The 19,036-nt window shown below is 36.3% G+C and overlaps 1 protein-coding gene across 1 annotated transcript; it reads right to left on the bottom strand.

Moving 5' to 3' along the window:
• Window positions 1-1,107: 1,107 nt before the first annotated feature.
• On the bottom strand, window positions 1,108-11,483 carry LOC137386784 (zinc finger protein 84-like). The gene is made up of 3 exons (XM_068072929.1): window positions 11,431-11,483; window positions 11,004-11,060; window positions 1,108-3,547 (listed from the first exon to the last, which is right to left on the bottom strand). Exon 3 carries the CDS (start codon window positions 3,480-3,482, stop codon window positions 2,085-2,087), a length of 1,398 nt encoding a protein of 465 aa, XP_067929030.1. The 5' UTR covers window positions 3,483-3,547; window positions 11,004-11,060; window positions 11,431-11,483; the 3' UTR covers window positions 1,108-2,084.
• Window positions 11,484-19,036: the final 7,553 nt, after the last annotated feature.

The following is a 19,036-nucleotide window of genomic DNA, read 5'->3' as shown; positions in this document are numbered from 1 at the left end:
AGACACTAAATGGAAAAATGAGAGTACCTAAACAAACAAGCAAACTAGAAATCAAGTACATAAAATCTATGTTTCGATAGTGACCATAACAGACAATCGGTTTCCATGAATGAAATTAGCATAAATGCCAAAACAGCATTCTACAAAATAATAGCAGACAGTTAAATGGAGAAAGCGTGTTGGTAATAACCTTCGACCAGTTTAGTTTGAAAAATATGAACCACTAACTAAATTTTACCTGTCCCAATGCATGATCCCTGACCACTTGTACAATTCTACTAATCCCAACTGTGTCTTGCTGTTGAACTGAACGGATAAAGAACATAGATATGGAAGTCATGATTATAGAGAGAACAGCTTTGAGTGTCAAGGTAATAAGGATGATAACAAAAGTGAAGATGGCTGCAGAGATGATGTCTATTGAGAATACAAACATCCAAATTATAGAGACTGGTTATGAAGCAGCTGACTATAGAGAACTTGTTGATGGAGTACCTAGTTATAGAGAAGATGGTGATGGAGTATCTATTTATAGAGAAGATGGTGATGGAGTACCTATTTATAGAGAAGATGGTGATGGAGTACCTATTTATAGAGAACTTGGTGATGAAGTACCTATTTATAGAAAATATGGTGATGGAGTACCTGTTTAGAGAGAAGACGGTGATGGAGTACCTATTTATAGAAAACTTGGGGATGGAGTACCTATTTATAAAGAAGACGGTTATGGAGTACCTATTTTTAGAGAACATAGTTATGGAAAACATGGTTATAAAATTTGTCTATAGAAAGGTTGGTTGTGGGACTGTATAGAGATATTACTATACGGAATACGGATATAAAGGGCATTGCTATAGAGAACATGGATATACCGATCTTGGCCATAAACAAAACATGGCTACAAGAAACACACAATGCTAAGGACATAGATCTAGATAGCATGACAGTAGTCAAAATAATTTTAATGAATTATATTCTAACGAACATGACTGCAGAGAACATGAACATAGAGCAGCGGAAGGTTGCATCGACAAATTCTATAAACATTGTTAAAACAATTTATTACAGTAGTAATCGAACGGATGTTTCCAACATCGGAGGCTTTAGTTGAAACTATTGCCTCAAGAATCGCCTTCATTTGGTTCAACCAGACTTAACCAAAGCTTGTCAATTCTTGAACAAACTAATTTAAGAAAACTTAAGTCACTATACATATATTTGATAACGATTATTTAATAATCAGTCAATATGCAACAGAGTTGGTCCCACAACAATAAGACAATTTGCAAAACTTTTTTTACAAAGCCAAATTAAATGATGATATGTAGAGTATATAATAGAGCAAATGTGTGCGTCCAAATACATACAGCCATGTACATTTTGTGTCCTAAAATAAAATGGTCTCTCTCAAATATGAGTCATCATGTGAGTCGTTGCTTAATGCTGTCATCGTTGAATGACAGCGTTGAGCAAATCTACTACAGCATATCTCACAACAGAATGGGCTTTCTGCAGTTTGAGTCCTCATGTGTATAGTTATATCACTAAGACGAGTGAACCTACTAACACATATCTTACACTGCAATGGGTTTTTTCATGTATGAGTCATCATGTGTCTTGTTAGATGAATGCTACGAGTAAAAATAGTACTGCATATCTCACATCAGAATAGTTTTTCTTTAGGATGAATTTCCATGTGTATAGTTATATTACTAAAACGAGTGAACTTAGTAAAACACATCTTACATTGAAATGGCTTTTTCCTGTATGAGTCCTCATATGTCTTGTTAGATGACTGCGACGAGTAAAACAAGTACTGCATATCTCACATCGGCATGGTTTTCCTGTATTATGAATCCCCATGTGTATAGCTATATCACTACGACGAGTAAACCTACTACTGCGCATCTTGAGCCCAAAATGCCTTCTCGCCAATGAGATTCCTCAGGTGACTTGTAAGATATATTTGACGAGTAAACCAAGTACTGAATATCTCCCAATAGAATAGTTTTTCTGTAGTATGAGTCACCATGTGTACAGTTAGGTCACTACGATGAGTAAACCTACTACTGCACATCTTAAGTCTAAAAAGGCTTCTCGCTAGTGTGAGTCCTCGTGTGATTTGTTAGAGAACTTTGACGAGTAAAGCAAGTATTGCATATCTCACATCGGAATAGTTTTTCTCCAGTATGAGTCCTCATGTGCACAGTTAGATCACTTTGTTGAGTAAACCAACTAACACACATCTTACACTGAAATGGCTTCTCTCCAGTGTGAGTCCTCATGTGACTTGTTAGGCGATAGCGGTAAGCAAAGCGGCTACCACATATCCTGCAAAGAAATGGCTTCTCACCAGTATGAATCCTTATGTGTACAGTTAGATCACTTCGACGAGCAAACCTGCGAATACACATCTTACATTGAAATGGCTTTTCTCCAGTATGAGACATCATGTGTCTTGTTAGATGACTGCGAGTTGTAAAGCAAGTACTGCACATCTCACATTGGAATGGTTTCTCTCCAGTGTGGGTCCTTATGTGCATAGCTAGATCACGTTGTCGAGTAAACTTACTAACACACATCTTACACTGAAATGACTCTTCTCCAGTATGAGTCATCATGTGTCGTGTTAGGTGATATCGGTAAGCAAAGCGGCTACGACAAATCCGGCATAAAAATGCCTTCTCTCCAGTATGAATCCTCATGTGTACAGTTAGATCACTTCGACGAGCAAACCTGCCAACACAAATCTTACACTGAAATGGCTTTTCTCCAGTATGAGTCATCATGTGTCTTGTTAGATGACTGCGAGTTGTAAAGCAAGTACTGCACATCTCACATTGGAATGGTTTTTCTCCAGTGTGAGTCCTAATATGACTCGTTAGGTGAGCCCGATGAGTAAAGCAAGTACTGCATATATCACATTGAAATGGTTTTTCTCCAGTATGAATCCTCATGTGTGAAGTTAAAGAACTACGACGGGTAAACCTACTAACACACATCTTGCACTGAAATGGCTTTTTTCCAGTATGGGTCATCATGTGTCTTTTTAGATAACTGCGAGTTGTAAAGCAAGAACTACACATCTCACATTGGAATGGTTTCTCTCCGGTGTGAGTCGTAATATGACTTGTTAGTTGAGCCCGACGAATAAAGCGAGTACTGCATATCTCACATTGGAATGGTTTTTCTCCAGTATGAATCCTCATGTGTATTGTTAGATTACCACGAGTAGTAAACCTACTAGCACACACCTTACACTGAAATGGCTTTTCTCCAGTGTGAGTTGTCATATGCCTCATTAGATGACTGCGACGAGTAAAGCAAGTACTGCACATCTCACATTGGAATGGTTTTTCTCCAGTGTGAATCCTCATGTGAATTGTTAAATGACTGGGATAAGAAAACCTACTATTACACATGTTACATTGAAATAATGCCTGTTTAGTGGGAACCTTTCTCTTTGTCTTCACAGTGGTCATAGATAATGATATTATTGGCAGAACGTTTTGGTCTTTTTGTAATGATTTTGGTCCACAATATTCACCTAAAATGCAAAAAATCTTACTTATGAAATGAAAAATTCCTTTTGAAAACAAGAAAACTACGACTTCAACCTCAGAGCAGCAGCGTAATCAAGATGACAAACTTTCAATCTCACTTCGGAACAGGAAAGCTATAGCATTGCTACTGCAAAACATCTCAACAGCTTTGTGGCACACAGAAACTGTAGTACCACACACAAATATTTTCATGTCACACAAGTCTCATTTGAAGTCATGAAGTAACTATAAAATATTTTTTGAAATGCTCTTTTTATAATGTCTAATTTGGGTAAAATATCAAACATATATGTTTGATATTTTACCCAAATTGCTGAACTCAGACCATATATGGTCTGAGTTCAGTAAAAATATCGAAACGTACTATACCTTTAAAACCAATTGTGTGATACTCAGGTTCATCTGTTCTTATCATGTAAAATTATATGTTAAAGATGTGACTGCGTCAAAAAAGTCTATCGAATAATACTGAGATTAATTAAAGGTTAAAACATCAGCTACAATTTGATATCATTTTTGTCACTTTTTGTAAATTAACCTTGTCCAGAAATATATGCGTTTGACTGAGATTACTTTTTAGAGCGCTTAGATTTGAGGGAGTGCTTTATTCGTGACGCATATGGTGAACGTATATGAAAAGAGTTCACGAGCAATAAATATAAGATCTTTTCTGTAACCAATCATCAACACAAAATTTCTATATAGGGCATAATAAATGTTATCGCTAGTAAAACGCGTTGTCTATGATCTCGAAATTAGGGCTTTACTCACTAACTAGTAGCGCATTGACATCAATGTTTACTGAAATAATTGACATCATTAATTTACTGAATTACTGCATCGACATGTTTTATTGACGAACAACAGAATGGTAATAATGCTTCCAAGTCCTGTGAAGGTGACTCAAAGTCTTCTAAGCATCAGGTAGTTAAACTTTGGGGCAAACAGCTTATTGTTAGAGCTGACAGGCATCAGCAGCGTTATGCTACAGAGGAACATGTGAGAATGGAAAAAAATTCAACTTTGAGTTTCCTATAGATTTACTGTTTCGTTTACATTCGGATTATATTTCCCTGTTTGAGACTATAATGTAACTTCCTGTGCATCCGTGCATGATACGGATGCACAGTGAGTTTCTGCTACAAAATAAACGATGTTGATTGTTAAATTGACGGCTTCTTAATTAATCTACCCTAGGACACTTATATTTCGCTAGTATTTAGTTTTGTGAGTAGCATACATAATCAAATTCCGCTGCAACTTAATTTCGCAGCTCTGATGAGTGCGAAAATATAGTGATGTGAAAATAAATGCAGTGGAACAAACATAATTAGATTCCTCAGGTTCAGTTCACCGCAGGCCTGTATTCACTGGTCGAAAGTTGGGGCGGCTAATGTTAGGTGACTAGTTATGAACACCTGGGGGTGTTGAGGGGAGGGGGGTGGTGTAAGCCCCCAACAGGTTTTCTTATGTAAGGCCTCAGCCAGGCCTCTCGTGTGAAGTTTTAAAATTTTTTATTGAAAACTGTCAACATTTTTCTATTTTTTGAGATTTGTTTTGTTTTAGGTGATGTGACTGACGAGACGTTTTAAAATTAAAATAGGCAAAACTTGACCGCAGTTAAAACGCTTAGAAAAAAGACATCTTTTTTTGAGCGTTTTAACAAAGATCAATTTTGTCGATTTTATTTTAAGTTCATCCAGAGGTTTCAACGCCTTCGATGGCACCTGGCCAAGCGGATGTTTCGTCAAACTTGATATTTTGCAAACCTTTATAAAGGTCGTTTACAAGAATATTTTGCCACTGATGATGATAAAAATGACGCCTAGAACTACTAAAAGTTGATGTTTGTTTCTATGGCTTGGAATAAAGTGATATTCCACAGCGATAAAAACCGTCTCCGTAACCGTTGGGCAAATAAATCTTCGAATAAATGAAGTTGAGGTCGAGTTATCTGAAGCAATTTATCATTGTGTGGGAACGGACCAAACAAATTCGTTCGAGTTAACATTGTGTTTGAGATGGAATGTTACATTTTATCCGAGGGCGAGTTATCCGAGTTTGACTGTACTTAGCCGCGGAAAGTTCCTAAAAAGTTGGGGCGGCTCAGCCAGCCAGCCGCCCCAGGAAATACAGGCCTGGTTCACCAATAAGAAAAAAATTTCAATTTGGGACTAGTTTGCAATAGTGAACCACAGGTAGAATGGCTTTGGCGAGGTCGATAATGCGATTTGATCGGTTGCTGCCAACAAAGCTATTTAATTTCGCGTTTTCACTCGTTCGTTTTGATAGTTTAGTTTCGAACATGAAATTTTCGCGAGAGAATGACTCCGCGAAAATGTGAAAGTTAGATGAGGCGAATACATAAGTGTCCTAGGGTATAGCATCTAGCAATATAATGGCTAAGACTGATGAACAAGTGCTAATATACTAAAGGTAAGAGTTTTAGTACTCATGAATACATTTAAACTTTTGCTATCACCAATCATCGTTTCATAACTTTTTTATAATTTCACCTAGCTATAATACTTGCTTCAATATTTCTTTGGCAGTTTTAACTAGTAACTTAGATTTAAGTTCACTTCTTACTTATTACACTCGCAATCTACCTAACTCCCAATTTGAAAGCTTTTAGTAGATACGTGTTAGAGCAAAATATCTAAAAATGACATAATTATTACACTTATTTCATTGATAACAGGATGTTTATGTGGTGCCACCAGCGGAGCAGCTGTGTCAGTCTGGAAACTGCAATAAATGGGAAAGAGAGACACGAATGTGTGCTACACAAACCATGATATGCTTTGTTTGAGTTTGTTGCAGTAGATTAATTTATCTTATTATATGAGCTGAAACTGTGAGTGGCCATGACTCAAATGGATATTTTTAATAAAAACTTTCTGCAAAAATGAAAATGTTTTGGCTTGTAAAAACTAAATAATTAAATAATATTGCCGAAGCAAATGCACAACATGACTTGCAAAACATATTGAATACATCATAGCCTTGTTGCCATCTGTGCTGAAATCTTGTCTGATAGATGGATTTATGAAGTGTAATCAGAGCTGTATTGACAGGTACTTTTGCTAAGCTCGACTCATTTCCATTGAACAAAGTAATGAAAGCTCAAAAGATTTTATGCTCACGTTACTAAGTGAAAACTGGTGGGCCTGCAAACCGCCAACCAGGCGCAAGGATGGTTTTATTAACCTTTGCCATAATCGGTGGGTTGATTGATTTCAAAGAAATTGACGTTTTGCGTTCACTAGTTCGGCCAACTCATAAAACTATTGTTTTGTACTTGAATCAAATAATCAATTGTGACCAGTACATTTTTTTCTACAAAGTGATACTAATAATGACTAGATCATGTTGTTTATACATGACTTTCTTTAGGGATGCAGTTAGTTTCGCCATATACTTGAATATATTCTTTTCAAAGATGCGGCTTGCTTATTTCATTTAGTAACTAGGTTCTGGTGTGGGTAGCAACTGAGAACTTCACTGATACAAAGGCCGCGATGAAATAAGTTAACTCGACGACCTATTTACTGTAGACTGGCAGAATCGTAGTCAGAATTCAAATGTTTACATAGCATTTAGTGAAAACTAATATGACAAGTTTGGATTTTCTCTTACTTTAAAGAATAGAGAAAGCGTAATATTATTATGCCTTATTAGTTATTTTGAGATGTTGACTGACGTTCTAAAAAAACAATCAAGGAGATTGACCCACTAGAAGCTGAGATATAGCCAGCCAAACACAGGTCTATCTAATAAAGAATCAGAGGAAAACCCTTCGAAAATCCCGAAAACTGTGACATACAAAATCGACTTAATGTTCATGTGCCGGAGTTGCGCACCCTTACCGCCGTTACGTATAATGATTGTTTTGGCTTCGAGATGTGAAACGCTTCTTGCGATAGTAAATAATTTACAGACTAGCTCTGGTTTCTCAGGAAAATCAAGCAAAAATTGTGTGGTAAAGGCATTTGCCCACAACCCCTCGCCATGGTTTTTCAAAACAGATGAGCAGATTTTGACTATTGTGCTTCAAATTTTAACTCGATCTCCACGGATATGCTCCGAAGATCCTCTGTTCAACGAACGGCGCTTGTATAGTCTATATGCGACACCCGCGATTGCAGTTTATTTAGAATAAAAAATGGGAATGTGAATTTTTGTTCACTCATCATTTTTCTACTGTGTATCTACTGCAGCATTCAGTTGATTTTCATGATTATCGTCACTATTAACAAACTGTAAGTTCACTACAGCCATAATCTTAAAAAGAATAACTTGACTGTGCTGCGCTTGCTGTCAGAAAAGAAAACGATAACTTTTGATTTTTTTATTGATCTATTATCTTATCTATGATTATTTTTTATGATTAATATAATAATCATAATGCATATTATACAAAATAATAATATAACTGCGTATAGAATAAATGATGTAACTAATATAACTTGTAGAAAATTCCAAATGATAACCGAGATTGATGATTGATTTAATTGATTCCATTTATTAGTTAAAAAAATCTGAACAACGCTAAATATGAGTTTGAATAGGGAAGCTAAGTAGGAGAACAACAAAACTGAGCTGAACTAGCAAGATAGCGGAATGTTGCTGAATAATAGATGCGTGCAATTATTTTATGCTATAACTAATCTACACGTCAGAGGGACTGGTTCGGAATTCTCAGAGCAATGATTGTTAGGCCCAATTTGATTGTTCTATACTTCCAGGGATTAAACCAATTAAAATGCCCTGATTGTTATAGGACAGCGCATTAGTTGGCTTAATTGACCAATGAAACATAAGTCGATTTCATACGTCATATATTGATGATTACCAAAACACTTATGTTTTTGGTAGACCTGTGTTTGGCTGGCTATATCTCAGCTTCTGGTTGGTCAATCGCCGTGATTCTTTTTTTAGAAGATCAGTCAACACTTCAAGATAAATAATAAAGCATATTAATATTATGCTTTCTCTATTCTTTAAGCGCTTGAGCCGTTTATAATAATGTAGCTGTAGCTAGATTAAAAATGCTATCCTAGCAATCATGGGCAAATACAAAACAAAATACATGCCAACAGAGCAACGTAGGACTAGACTTTTAACATAAAAGCCAGTGTGAATACGAGAGATAAAAACATACCGTTTCACTACAGTCATTCTCCAACTTACGAGTGCCCCAACATGGGAGAAATTGAAGATGTGAGCCACCTTTTAAGCATGTTTTAGGACTAACGTACGAGCCATATTTGAGATACGAGCACGCGAGTCAGTGGCCAAGTATGTCAGAGGTGTTTTATGAGAACAGCATTCCTCTGTATTTTCCAACTGCTCAGGTTATACATTGGCATCGTGTTTTTTGTGCGCATTTTTCAGTGCAGAATTGTGTGAATTAAAAGTAGTGTGCGTGTGTTGTTGTGTGCATGTGCGGTTTTAAGTGTTTTTGTTTGAGTTTTTCAGAGTATGGAAACTAATCACTATATATATAATTGTTCTATATATAAATAAATTGCACTAACATGCGAATAAATCGACATAGGAGCTCAGTCCCGGAACGCATTAAGCTCGTAAGTTGATGTATGACTGTACATACATATCATTGATTTTAATCTTATTGACAAATATCTTGGCAATGAGATCGCCTAAAGCAACAAATCAACTGATAGAAGAAAATCAATCCTTTTTGTTGAAATCAACTAAAATTTGACGCGATCACATCTTTAAAGAGTTTTGTCAAGAAGGCATTTGCTAGCAGCTTTTACATATTATTACTGAGGTAAACCTAGGAGGTTTATGAGTGTATACTAAAATCTTTTTAATTTTTCATTTAAAAACTGCTAAGGCTTCCAATAATGAAATTTAAACATACAAAAAATGAAGTTCAAAAAATGTTTTGATAAAATTTAATTGGATACAGCCTAGAGCTGACCAACTTGCACCAGACGGGCAAATTTGATCCTGTTAAAAAGCTGATAGAAATACAATTTTGCCAACTTGAGCTATCTAGCTCGTCTTTTATGCTCAAAAATTAGAATGATTAAACTAATTCACCGCCCTCCAACAATCATATTAAAAAGGACATTTGTGAGAATGACAAGTCCATGATGAGCAAGGGAATTACTCAATAAAGTGTAAACAGAAGCTTAAAGGTTGACTTGCAACAAAATTCACATTAGAGTTATTTGGTATCATAAGATTCACCATGTCTTACTCTGTTGTGTTGTAGGTGCAAAATATGTGGGAATGTGATTACAAGCTCTTAAAAGCTAAAAAACGAACAGTTAATCGCAGCCACACGAGACCGCCGAAGGATTCGCTTTCCAAAATGGCTCAAATGGGACGTAGTTGTTACATGATGGTTTTTGTAAATATTTTCATAAACATACTTTACGCATTCAATAAAAACATGTTATTGTTCTCACGCGTCTGTTTTATCATCATTCTAACGATGTCACTTTTAGCACTGGTATCTTATAACTTACCGTAAAACATCGTTAAACTTTTTAACCTTAGCTCGAAGGAGTACACATCATTGTCTAATAATCATGACGAGCTGTTGGTCACCTGTGATAATCGAAAAGTGCAGCAAAAGTTATTTGCGAAGTATTGGGTTACATGATCAGATTACGACTTGACGATTGAATAATGCCGAAACAAAACTGTAAAGTAGCGAGCATCTATATTTGATTTTGGGTCTTCGGTAAAACCCGAAGTGTTTGTCATAAACTAGAGCTACGAGAAGTTTTATATTGAGCTTTTTATTGGCCTTTCAATTCAAGTGAAAACATCACATGACAAGACGATACCCAAACTGTAATGACTACGTCAGAGAAATAAACAGATTCCAATCTACAGCGGCTTTTCGTTTTTGAGCTTTTAAGAGCTTGTAATCACAATTCCACGCATTTGGTACCTACAAAACAACAGACATAGTGAATCTTTGATATCAAATAACTATAATGTGAATTTTATTGCAAGTCAACCTTTAACACTTTCTATTCATCTTCCTGTGAAAACTGGTTATAATAAAATGTTCAAACGTAGGGAAACCAGCTCTAATGAGTCTATGTGCAACCAACGAAATCCACAAATAAATTTCAAAATATCTTCATTGAGCTTGACCACAACTTTGTAATAAATACTTAACCTTTAATAACAAACCAGTTTGTGAAACAACAAATGAAAGTTACTACATGAATCATATTCAACTCGAAGGCATCTGACATCAGAGATAATCAACAGCAGTTATGACTATTATTTGAGGAAACTTTAACTAACCAGTTGGGTAGAAAAAAACATGTCGGGACTAACTTAAGAGAAATGTGACGGCAAAAGACAAATACGAATTTGACTACATAACTGTTTAACATCCCGTTGAAGGACCTAATATCACATGCATTATACTACTGCCATAGTTACCTTCATCACTGTGTATGCTGACTGAACCACTCTCTGGTTCTGGATTAAGTTCAATATCTACAATATAAATAACTAAGATACACATTGATATATTGATAAATCTTATGTATACACATTATCCTGAACAAATTTACAATAGAAATTGTATGTGACTGAAAACTCAGTGTGTTGCCTGCAGTCAAAGGTCAAACCTTTATTACAAATGACTCATACTCCATCAGCTCTCATGAAATTGTGTTTAGCCAATAAAATAAAATTTCATAATTCTTTCTTAATACAGCCGATACCCACTTCTTCAGAGTTAACTTTCCAAGATTTTAAATAGTCTAGACAAAGGTAATTATCATATTCATTGAACTGGGAGGAACCTGATATCACAGATAATCAACTGCAATTATCACTATTATTTAATAAATCTTAAACTTACCAGTTGGGTAGAGATTATCAGCACCTCCAACAGATCCTGGTTCTATTTTCACTTCTGCAGTTCCTGCAATAAATATGAGAGTTCATCTAAAGGGAATGATAATTACGAGCTTTTTGTATGGATAATAAGTTTTTCTAATAATATAATAACAAAATCTTGGCAATGCAGTTACCTTGATGGCTGTCTGTGTTCACTGATGAATCACCAGGTTCGAACTTAACCTCAAAATCTAAAATGTAAAGTAATGATCATTTACTATCTACAGAGTTGTAGAGTTAGACTAGCCAGAAGGGCTACAAAAACAATGTTTGCTTTAAACTGGCTGGTTAAAGCATCGTGATAAAGTTTGTAGCTATGATACACACATGGTTATAACAGAAATAGTTATAACAAACAAGACTATAATAAGGGACATAGTTATAGTAAATACGGTATACTGAAAACAGTAATAACAATAAAAGGCAATATCATAGACATTATGACATATAAAAAAGTGAAAAATTACAAATGGGAGGACAAGTAAGCATTGCTACAGAAAACATCGATGAACATGAAATGGGCAAAGGGAATTATAGATTACTCGAATGAAAAGGAAATGGGTATAAAAGGATGATTACCCAATGTAAAATTCATAAAGACAATAATCATATACATGGCTTGGTAACTCTCTACTTACCGGTTGGATAGAGACTGTTACTCGGACCATATGTTTCTGGTTCCGCCTTTACTAGCAAAGCTTTCATGACAGACGATAAATAGAGAGATGAGTTTATCTAAACAAAAACAGTATAAAACCAGATGAGGTTAAAATCAATTTTCCTACCACGCAGTGATATTGGGAAACTATTTTTATGAATGACACCCACTTGTAAATAAAGAGATAACAATTTAACTTGTATTCAGCAAGACGACAGCAAACATCTATATATAATTACAAAAGACAGTCATGATAAATCCAGTAGACACGCCTATAACATATACCTCCTATAACGTATACATTCTATAACGTAAATTCCAAATAACATAAATAATTTAGGAGAAGTTTTTGCTCCCTACTATGTAAAATCTTTCAGATAACGCAAAGTGTCAAGCCGAACGAGTTTTCAAATTTGATTTGACCGTTAATTTATCTCGCCGCACTTGCAAAAGAAAAATCGACGAGTGTGTAACGTTATTTTTATTATATATATAACTTTCACAACAATCTAGTTCATCGTGATAGATTGTCGGATATGTCGCCAAAACAGTGAGTATGATAGCTGCGCAAATACATACATAATGCAAATACAAATGTTCATAAATACAAAGGCGATCAATTGGTGCAAGTGTTACACTGTCGGTCCCCCAATCCGATTGTCACGCATTGGAGTATCGTCGAAAGTTCTCGTTTATCCTATAATCTTGACTTTTGGATACAGATAAACGACGAGCAAGAACGATAACTTTTTTTGAACTATTTTGGTTTGCTTTGCTTTTTGTGGACATATAAAATATTTTTTATTAGCTTTATTTTGCAGAGTAAACTTCGCTGTTTAGAGAAAATTGGCGAATCGTTGTAAACAAACGTCGAATATGTGTGCTCTCCATCGACTTATTGTAAAACTACTTCAATAATCATGGTCTATAAAACCAGTGAGATTGATTATAAAAGGGAGACAAGTTGTCAATGCAAACTATTATTGCTGCAGTTACAGTACAGCCAACAAATTAAAAAAAAGGGTCAAGTTTTTTTTGTATGCCAAAAGGGCAAGTGTGGAAAAATCTTGGAACGGATTACGCATTTTACATGAATTTTACTGTGCTTACAACATAAAATCCCTACAATGTAAACGTTCCTAGAACGAATTAATTTACATTGTAGGAGCGCCTACTTTAGATTGATTTGAGGATGAAGATGATTGGTCAGACTTAATCTAGTGGACTTTCCATTTAGGTACATGTAGGTACCACAAAACTTATATTTGAATGCCATTATGCAATATTTTGCAACCCTTCCCCTATCATGGCAATCAAATAGAGGTGGCGTTCAAATAGAGGTTGACGTTGTATGTTTGCAATAATTCATCAGAATTTTTGAAAAACAAATTATATTCTTTTACGGGCGAGGTGAGCGTTGCCTACATATTGCATTCTTCTCCATACGGTGAGACATTAATCCTTCTGTATGCAATAAATTTCCTAACTCACCTCCAACTTTTGGAAGATGCCTAAATAAAATTGCATGGGAAACTGAGAAATATTTCTACCCATTGATATCTAGTGCTTGGAATTAACCTGCAATTATATTATAGCCTGTGACCTGCTTAGTAATTTGTTTTAGCTTTCATTTTTCATTTCTTCTAAATTCGAAGGCATGTTTTTGTTCTACCAATACATCTAATGATGTTGCATAAAAGCCCATTGCACTCATTGACATGTTTGTTACAGCTTGTAGCCAAAACTTGCTTTTCATGTGCAATAGAAGAAGAGTTACGAGCATTGACCCATTGTAAACCGAGTTAAGATAACTGTATGGATGCTAACAGATAAAATGCTACAAATCTGCAAATTTATAGGTTACTATAGCTGCATTACCCGTCTACCGGAACAGATTCACATGCAACATAAGGTTCATTGAAAGTTGTCTTTCATACTGTAAAACAACTCCAAATATGCAGTCTACTGAAACTGTTATCCTGATCAGAGAATGCATGCACATATACATGTCAATGTTGGGGAGAACAATGGAAATCTGCAATGTTTCTTACAGCTAGATGTGTGTAAAACCTAGTAAATATTCTAGATTCATGTCTCTAGATTCATGCATCCGTTCACCCCCGTCTATATTTGCAGTTGACGATCGTGCGCTTCTGCTGCTGAGCCCCCGCATCGGCTGACCAGTCTTTACCCGCCGAGCAGTTGACAATCGCGTTCTTGCACTGGTCTTGCAATTAATCGCTTCGCTCTCGCAATCAATCACCTTGCAATCAATCGCCTCGCACTCGCCTTGCAATCACCTCCCACTCGCCTCGCAATCAATCGCCTAGCGATCAATCGCCTAGCACTCAATCGCCTCGCACTCAATTGCCTCACACTCAATTGCCTCGCACTCGCAATCAATCACCTCGCACCCGCCTCGCAATCAATCGCCTTGCACTCTCCTCGCAATCAATCGCCTCGCAATCAATCGCCTCGCAATCAATCGCCTCACAATTTATCGCCTCGTAATCAGTCACCTCGCACTCGCCTTGCAATCAATCGCCTCGCACTCGCTTTGCAATCAATCACCTCGCACTCGCCTTGCAATCAATCACCTCGCACTCGCCTTATAATCACCTTCCACTCGCCTCGCAATCAATCACCTCGCACTCAATCGCCTCGCACTCGCCTTGAAATCACCTCCCACTCGCCTCGCAATCAATCGCCTAGCACTCAATCGCCTCACACTCAATCGCCTCGCACTCGCCTTGCAATCAATCACCTCGCACTCGCCTTGCAATCAATCACCTTGCACTTGCAACCAATCGTCTCGCAACCAATCGTCTAGCATTCAATCGCTTTGCAATCAATCGCCTCGCACTCGCCAACTCTCGCTGTACTCAGGGCGAAAAAGGTCTCCCGCGAATCCCCGAAAGACGCCACGGCCCCAAGCCTAGCTGCGCTACCCGGCTTTGCCCGAGTAGTAAACCAATCTTTGCACAGAAAATTGATTTAACATGTAACAACATTTGCCATTCCAACTTTCAAACTACATATCATGAAAGAAATGTTTTGTGTAGTTGAAAAAAAGAGAAAATAAAAACAACTGTAAAGTTTATCAAACTTTGTCAAACAACTGTAGCTTTCAAACTTCATATCATGAGAAAAATGTTTCGTGCGGGTCAAATAAATTTTAAGATTAAGACGACGATAAAAGGTTTAGATGTAACATTGATATAATTAGCAAGTGATAGCTAAATTGAGTCTGTTTTACTACGATTACAATATGAGATGATTCGGTAATAATACAGTTAATACGAACTGAGAAAACAAAATAAAATTTGTGAATATGTTGAATTAATAATAACAATTCTTGCAAAGAAGTGTGTGTATAAAAAAGTTACTGTTCCACCAACAGCTATCCATCAAAACTCTGAATACGGCGATACTGGTACGACGATATGTTATGCAAAAAATAAAATATTGTAGTGTCTTTATCTGATCGAAGGTGAGAGAATCTGGATGCTATTCCTACTCGAGATAATGCAATTGCCCGCGTGAAAAGTAGTGACCTTAACAACGATTTAGCAATTGAACCTTAAGAAAATCCAGAAATAGAGGTTCACAAAAACGGCATCGTGTTTCATAAAGTTAATAAAATTTGATCGCTCAATTCTAATATCGAGAGAGTCTATTTTCGATATCGTTTTTCCAAAAACGATTCAGCCCTAATAAGTCAAAGACAAAAAAGCATCGCGTGTCATGAAGCTAAAAGAAAGCCATAGAGTTGTAATTATTACGTCATTTTTGTGGGAGAACGGCAAACGATGAATAGGTTATGCATAGAGGCGTGTACTAACCGGAGATTCCCGTTAATGAGCCCTAGATACCTAGTAGCGGATAATAGTCGGCAAAGTACGGTACTCTATAAGGTGGACACTCAATCAAACACAAACACACACGCACGCACGCACACACGCATACACACGCGCACACACGCACGCACGCACGCACACACACAGGCAGACAGACAACGATTGCCGTTTATGTAGTAGATGGAATAATAATCTATCAAATGCTACAAATATACAGTCAAACATGGATAACTCGAACATCATGGGACCAAGCAAAAGTGTTCGAATTATCAGAGCGTTCAAGTTATCAGAGCACTGTCACAAGTCCATGTATTTACTTATTTATTAGTAGATACATGTACATATACAAACTATAATATAAATCAAAAGCACAAATAGCTTGTTTCAAATTAAATGCTTCTAATGTAAAGTTTAAAACGTTTTTGTCAAAAAGTATAGGGATTTTTCTATCACTTGAGATTGGTTTGTTTGAGGTGATGTTATTGCCAGGACGTTTTTTAGATTGACATTGACATGAGACAGTCATTAATTATTTCTATGACAGTGCTTTCAAGGTTTTAACAAAAAAAGCTTTGTATTTAGAAAACAGACTTTGATACGAACAGAGACAACAAGATAATCTTTTGCTGTCGATGTAACTGAATTATTATTAGTATGATTTCGTGGCCACTTCTCAGCTGACCAATGTCTATTATAGGTTCGTAAAGTTGAAATAATGTCAAAGTGGCCGTCAAATAGTGGTGATGTTCAATTAAAGGATAGCACTCCATTTCTCAACTCTTCTCCTGTAGTGGTGGTTAAATAGAGATAGCGTTCAAATAAAGGTGACATTAAATTAGAGGTTTTACGATACATGGTTATTGTTATAAGTAGTAGAGCAGGAGGGCATGAAAAAGCTGTCAAAAAGTGATTTATTTCTTTTGAAGGTGGGCTATGTGATAAAAGTGACTTCTACATCAGAATTTCGAGCTGATTTCAAATACAGTCACACATGGATAACTCGAACTTCACGGGACCAAGCGGAAGTGTTCGAGTTATCAGAGCGTTCAAGTTATCAGAGCACTGTCACAAGTCCATGTATTTATTTATTTATTAGTAGATACATGTACATAAACAAACTATAATATAAATCAAAAGCATAAATGGCTTGTTTCAAATTAAATGCTTCTAATGTAAAGTTTAAAACCTTTTCATCAAAAAGTATAGAGATTTTTCTAACATTTGAGATTGATTTGTTGTTTGAGGTGATGTTATTATCAAGACGTTTTTTAGATTAAAATTGGCAAAACTTGATCGTTGTTGAAATGCTCAGAAAAAAAGACTTTTTTTTAGCGTTTTGACCAAGATCAATTTTGCCGATTTATCTTGAAGTTTATGCGACGGTTACCTCACTTTCCCTTGCTTCCGAAGGGCCATCGCTAAGCAGATGTTTGTGAAAAATCAAATTTCACCAAACCCTTAAAAAAGTCGTTGACAAAAATATTTTGCCGATGGTAGTAATAACGACGCCTATCAATTACGAAAAATTGATGTTCACCTCTATGGCTTGGAATAAAGTGATTTTCTAAAGCGATACCAACCCTTTCGGTAGCCATTGGGCAAAAACTGTTCAAGTTAACCAAGTTGAAGTCGAGTTATCTAAAGCAGTTAATCATTACGTAGGAACAGACCAAAGAAACCGTTCGAGTTAACCATGTGTTCGAGCTATCCGAGGGCGAGTTATCCATGTTTGACTGTATCTGGTTTCTACGCCTCTCAGATTGTTCATTTTTGAGCAATTTAAGTATTATATTATTTTGATTAAATAAATATCTGTAATGTTTTATGTGGTTCTACCAACAATTGATAATGAAAATGGCATATAAATACTAAATAATTAGCAATAATCTAAGTTGGAATCAATTCTGATAACACTAAAATATTTATTCTTCAAATAGTAGAATAATATTAGAATTGTATTATATAATATTATTTATTCCCAGATTGGTTGATATTGTGGCAGCTTTACAGTTTGTCCTTGATATTCCGCAACTCCTATATCATTACAGATCTGCAAAACAAAATGAAAAATATTTTTAAAGACTCAGATCATGTAAATATAATATTTTAGTATACATATAATCATCATTAATGCTTATTATGTTGAACCGTGTACTTTATTATGCAAGTGAAAATGCAATTAGTCTTTTATACGGTATGACACATATGTATTATTATCAAACATGAAGCACACCTTTGGATACAATACCACTTGAATACTAACCTTCTAACTCACAGTAATCTGAGTCTTCTGCATCACTACTTTCATCTCCATCCTCTTTATTTCTATTGCTACAGCAGCTGCATCTGCACATGTTTGTACACTTGAGATCTGTATTGTTGCACTGACAGCAACGAGACTAGCACACAGTTTTGCATTGACAAAACATGTCCATGAGCACATCAGGAGGTGCTGGTTGTTGTGTCATCTATCTAGCTTGAAGCTTCCCACCTTCCACAAACCATCCATGTTGCTGGAGGATTGGGCATTGATGATGATTTGCTTGGCTCTTCTCAATATCGCGGCCTTATAGGCAGCCCTAGATATATGGAGATTTACCTCATCTAGTGTGGGTAGTAGGTTTGATTGTGATGTGCGAGACGGTGAGCAAAATATATTATACCATGCTTCATTGATGGAACTTGGCTCTTCATCATAACATCTGCAGATGAATGTCTCAATAGATTCTCTTATTGCACCATCAACTTCAAAATCTGTTCCCATTAATTCCAGTGTTACAGAACTCAGGAATGTTCTTCAGCAGCTTGAAGAAAGTTATCTTCCCTTTGGAATAGAATGCGCCTCCACTGTCGCATCCACTTAGAGCATGGAGCCCGAGCAGTGCTTTGCATCGTTCGGGTGTGAGGACGGTAGACAGACAGCCTGTTTACGTTTCTGAACTGATTCTTACCACAGCTGTAAATGAGTTTCTGTGATGACAGCTCATCCCCTAGAGATAGACAGCTTAGGAAAGCATCTGTGTACAGGCACTTGACTAAAACTTTTGAGCTGG

The sequence above is a fragment of the Watersipora subatra genome, chromosome 2 (genome assembly GCF_963576615.1).
Source record: "Watersipora subatra chromosome 2, tzWatSuba1.1, whole genome shotgun sequence".
Classification (NCBI taxonomy): domain Eukaryota; kingdom Metazoa; phylum Bryozoa; class Gymnolaemata; order Cheilostomatida; family Watersiporidae; genus Watersipora; species Watersipora subatra.
Note: the sequence above shows the minus strand (reverse complement) of the source record. Positions and strands in the feature narration are given on the sequence as shown.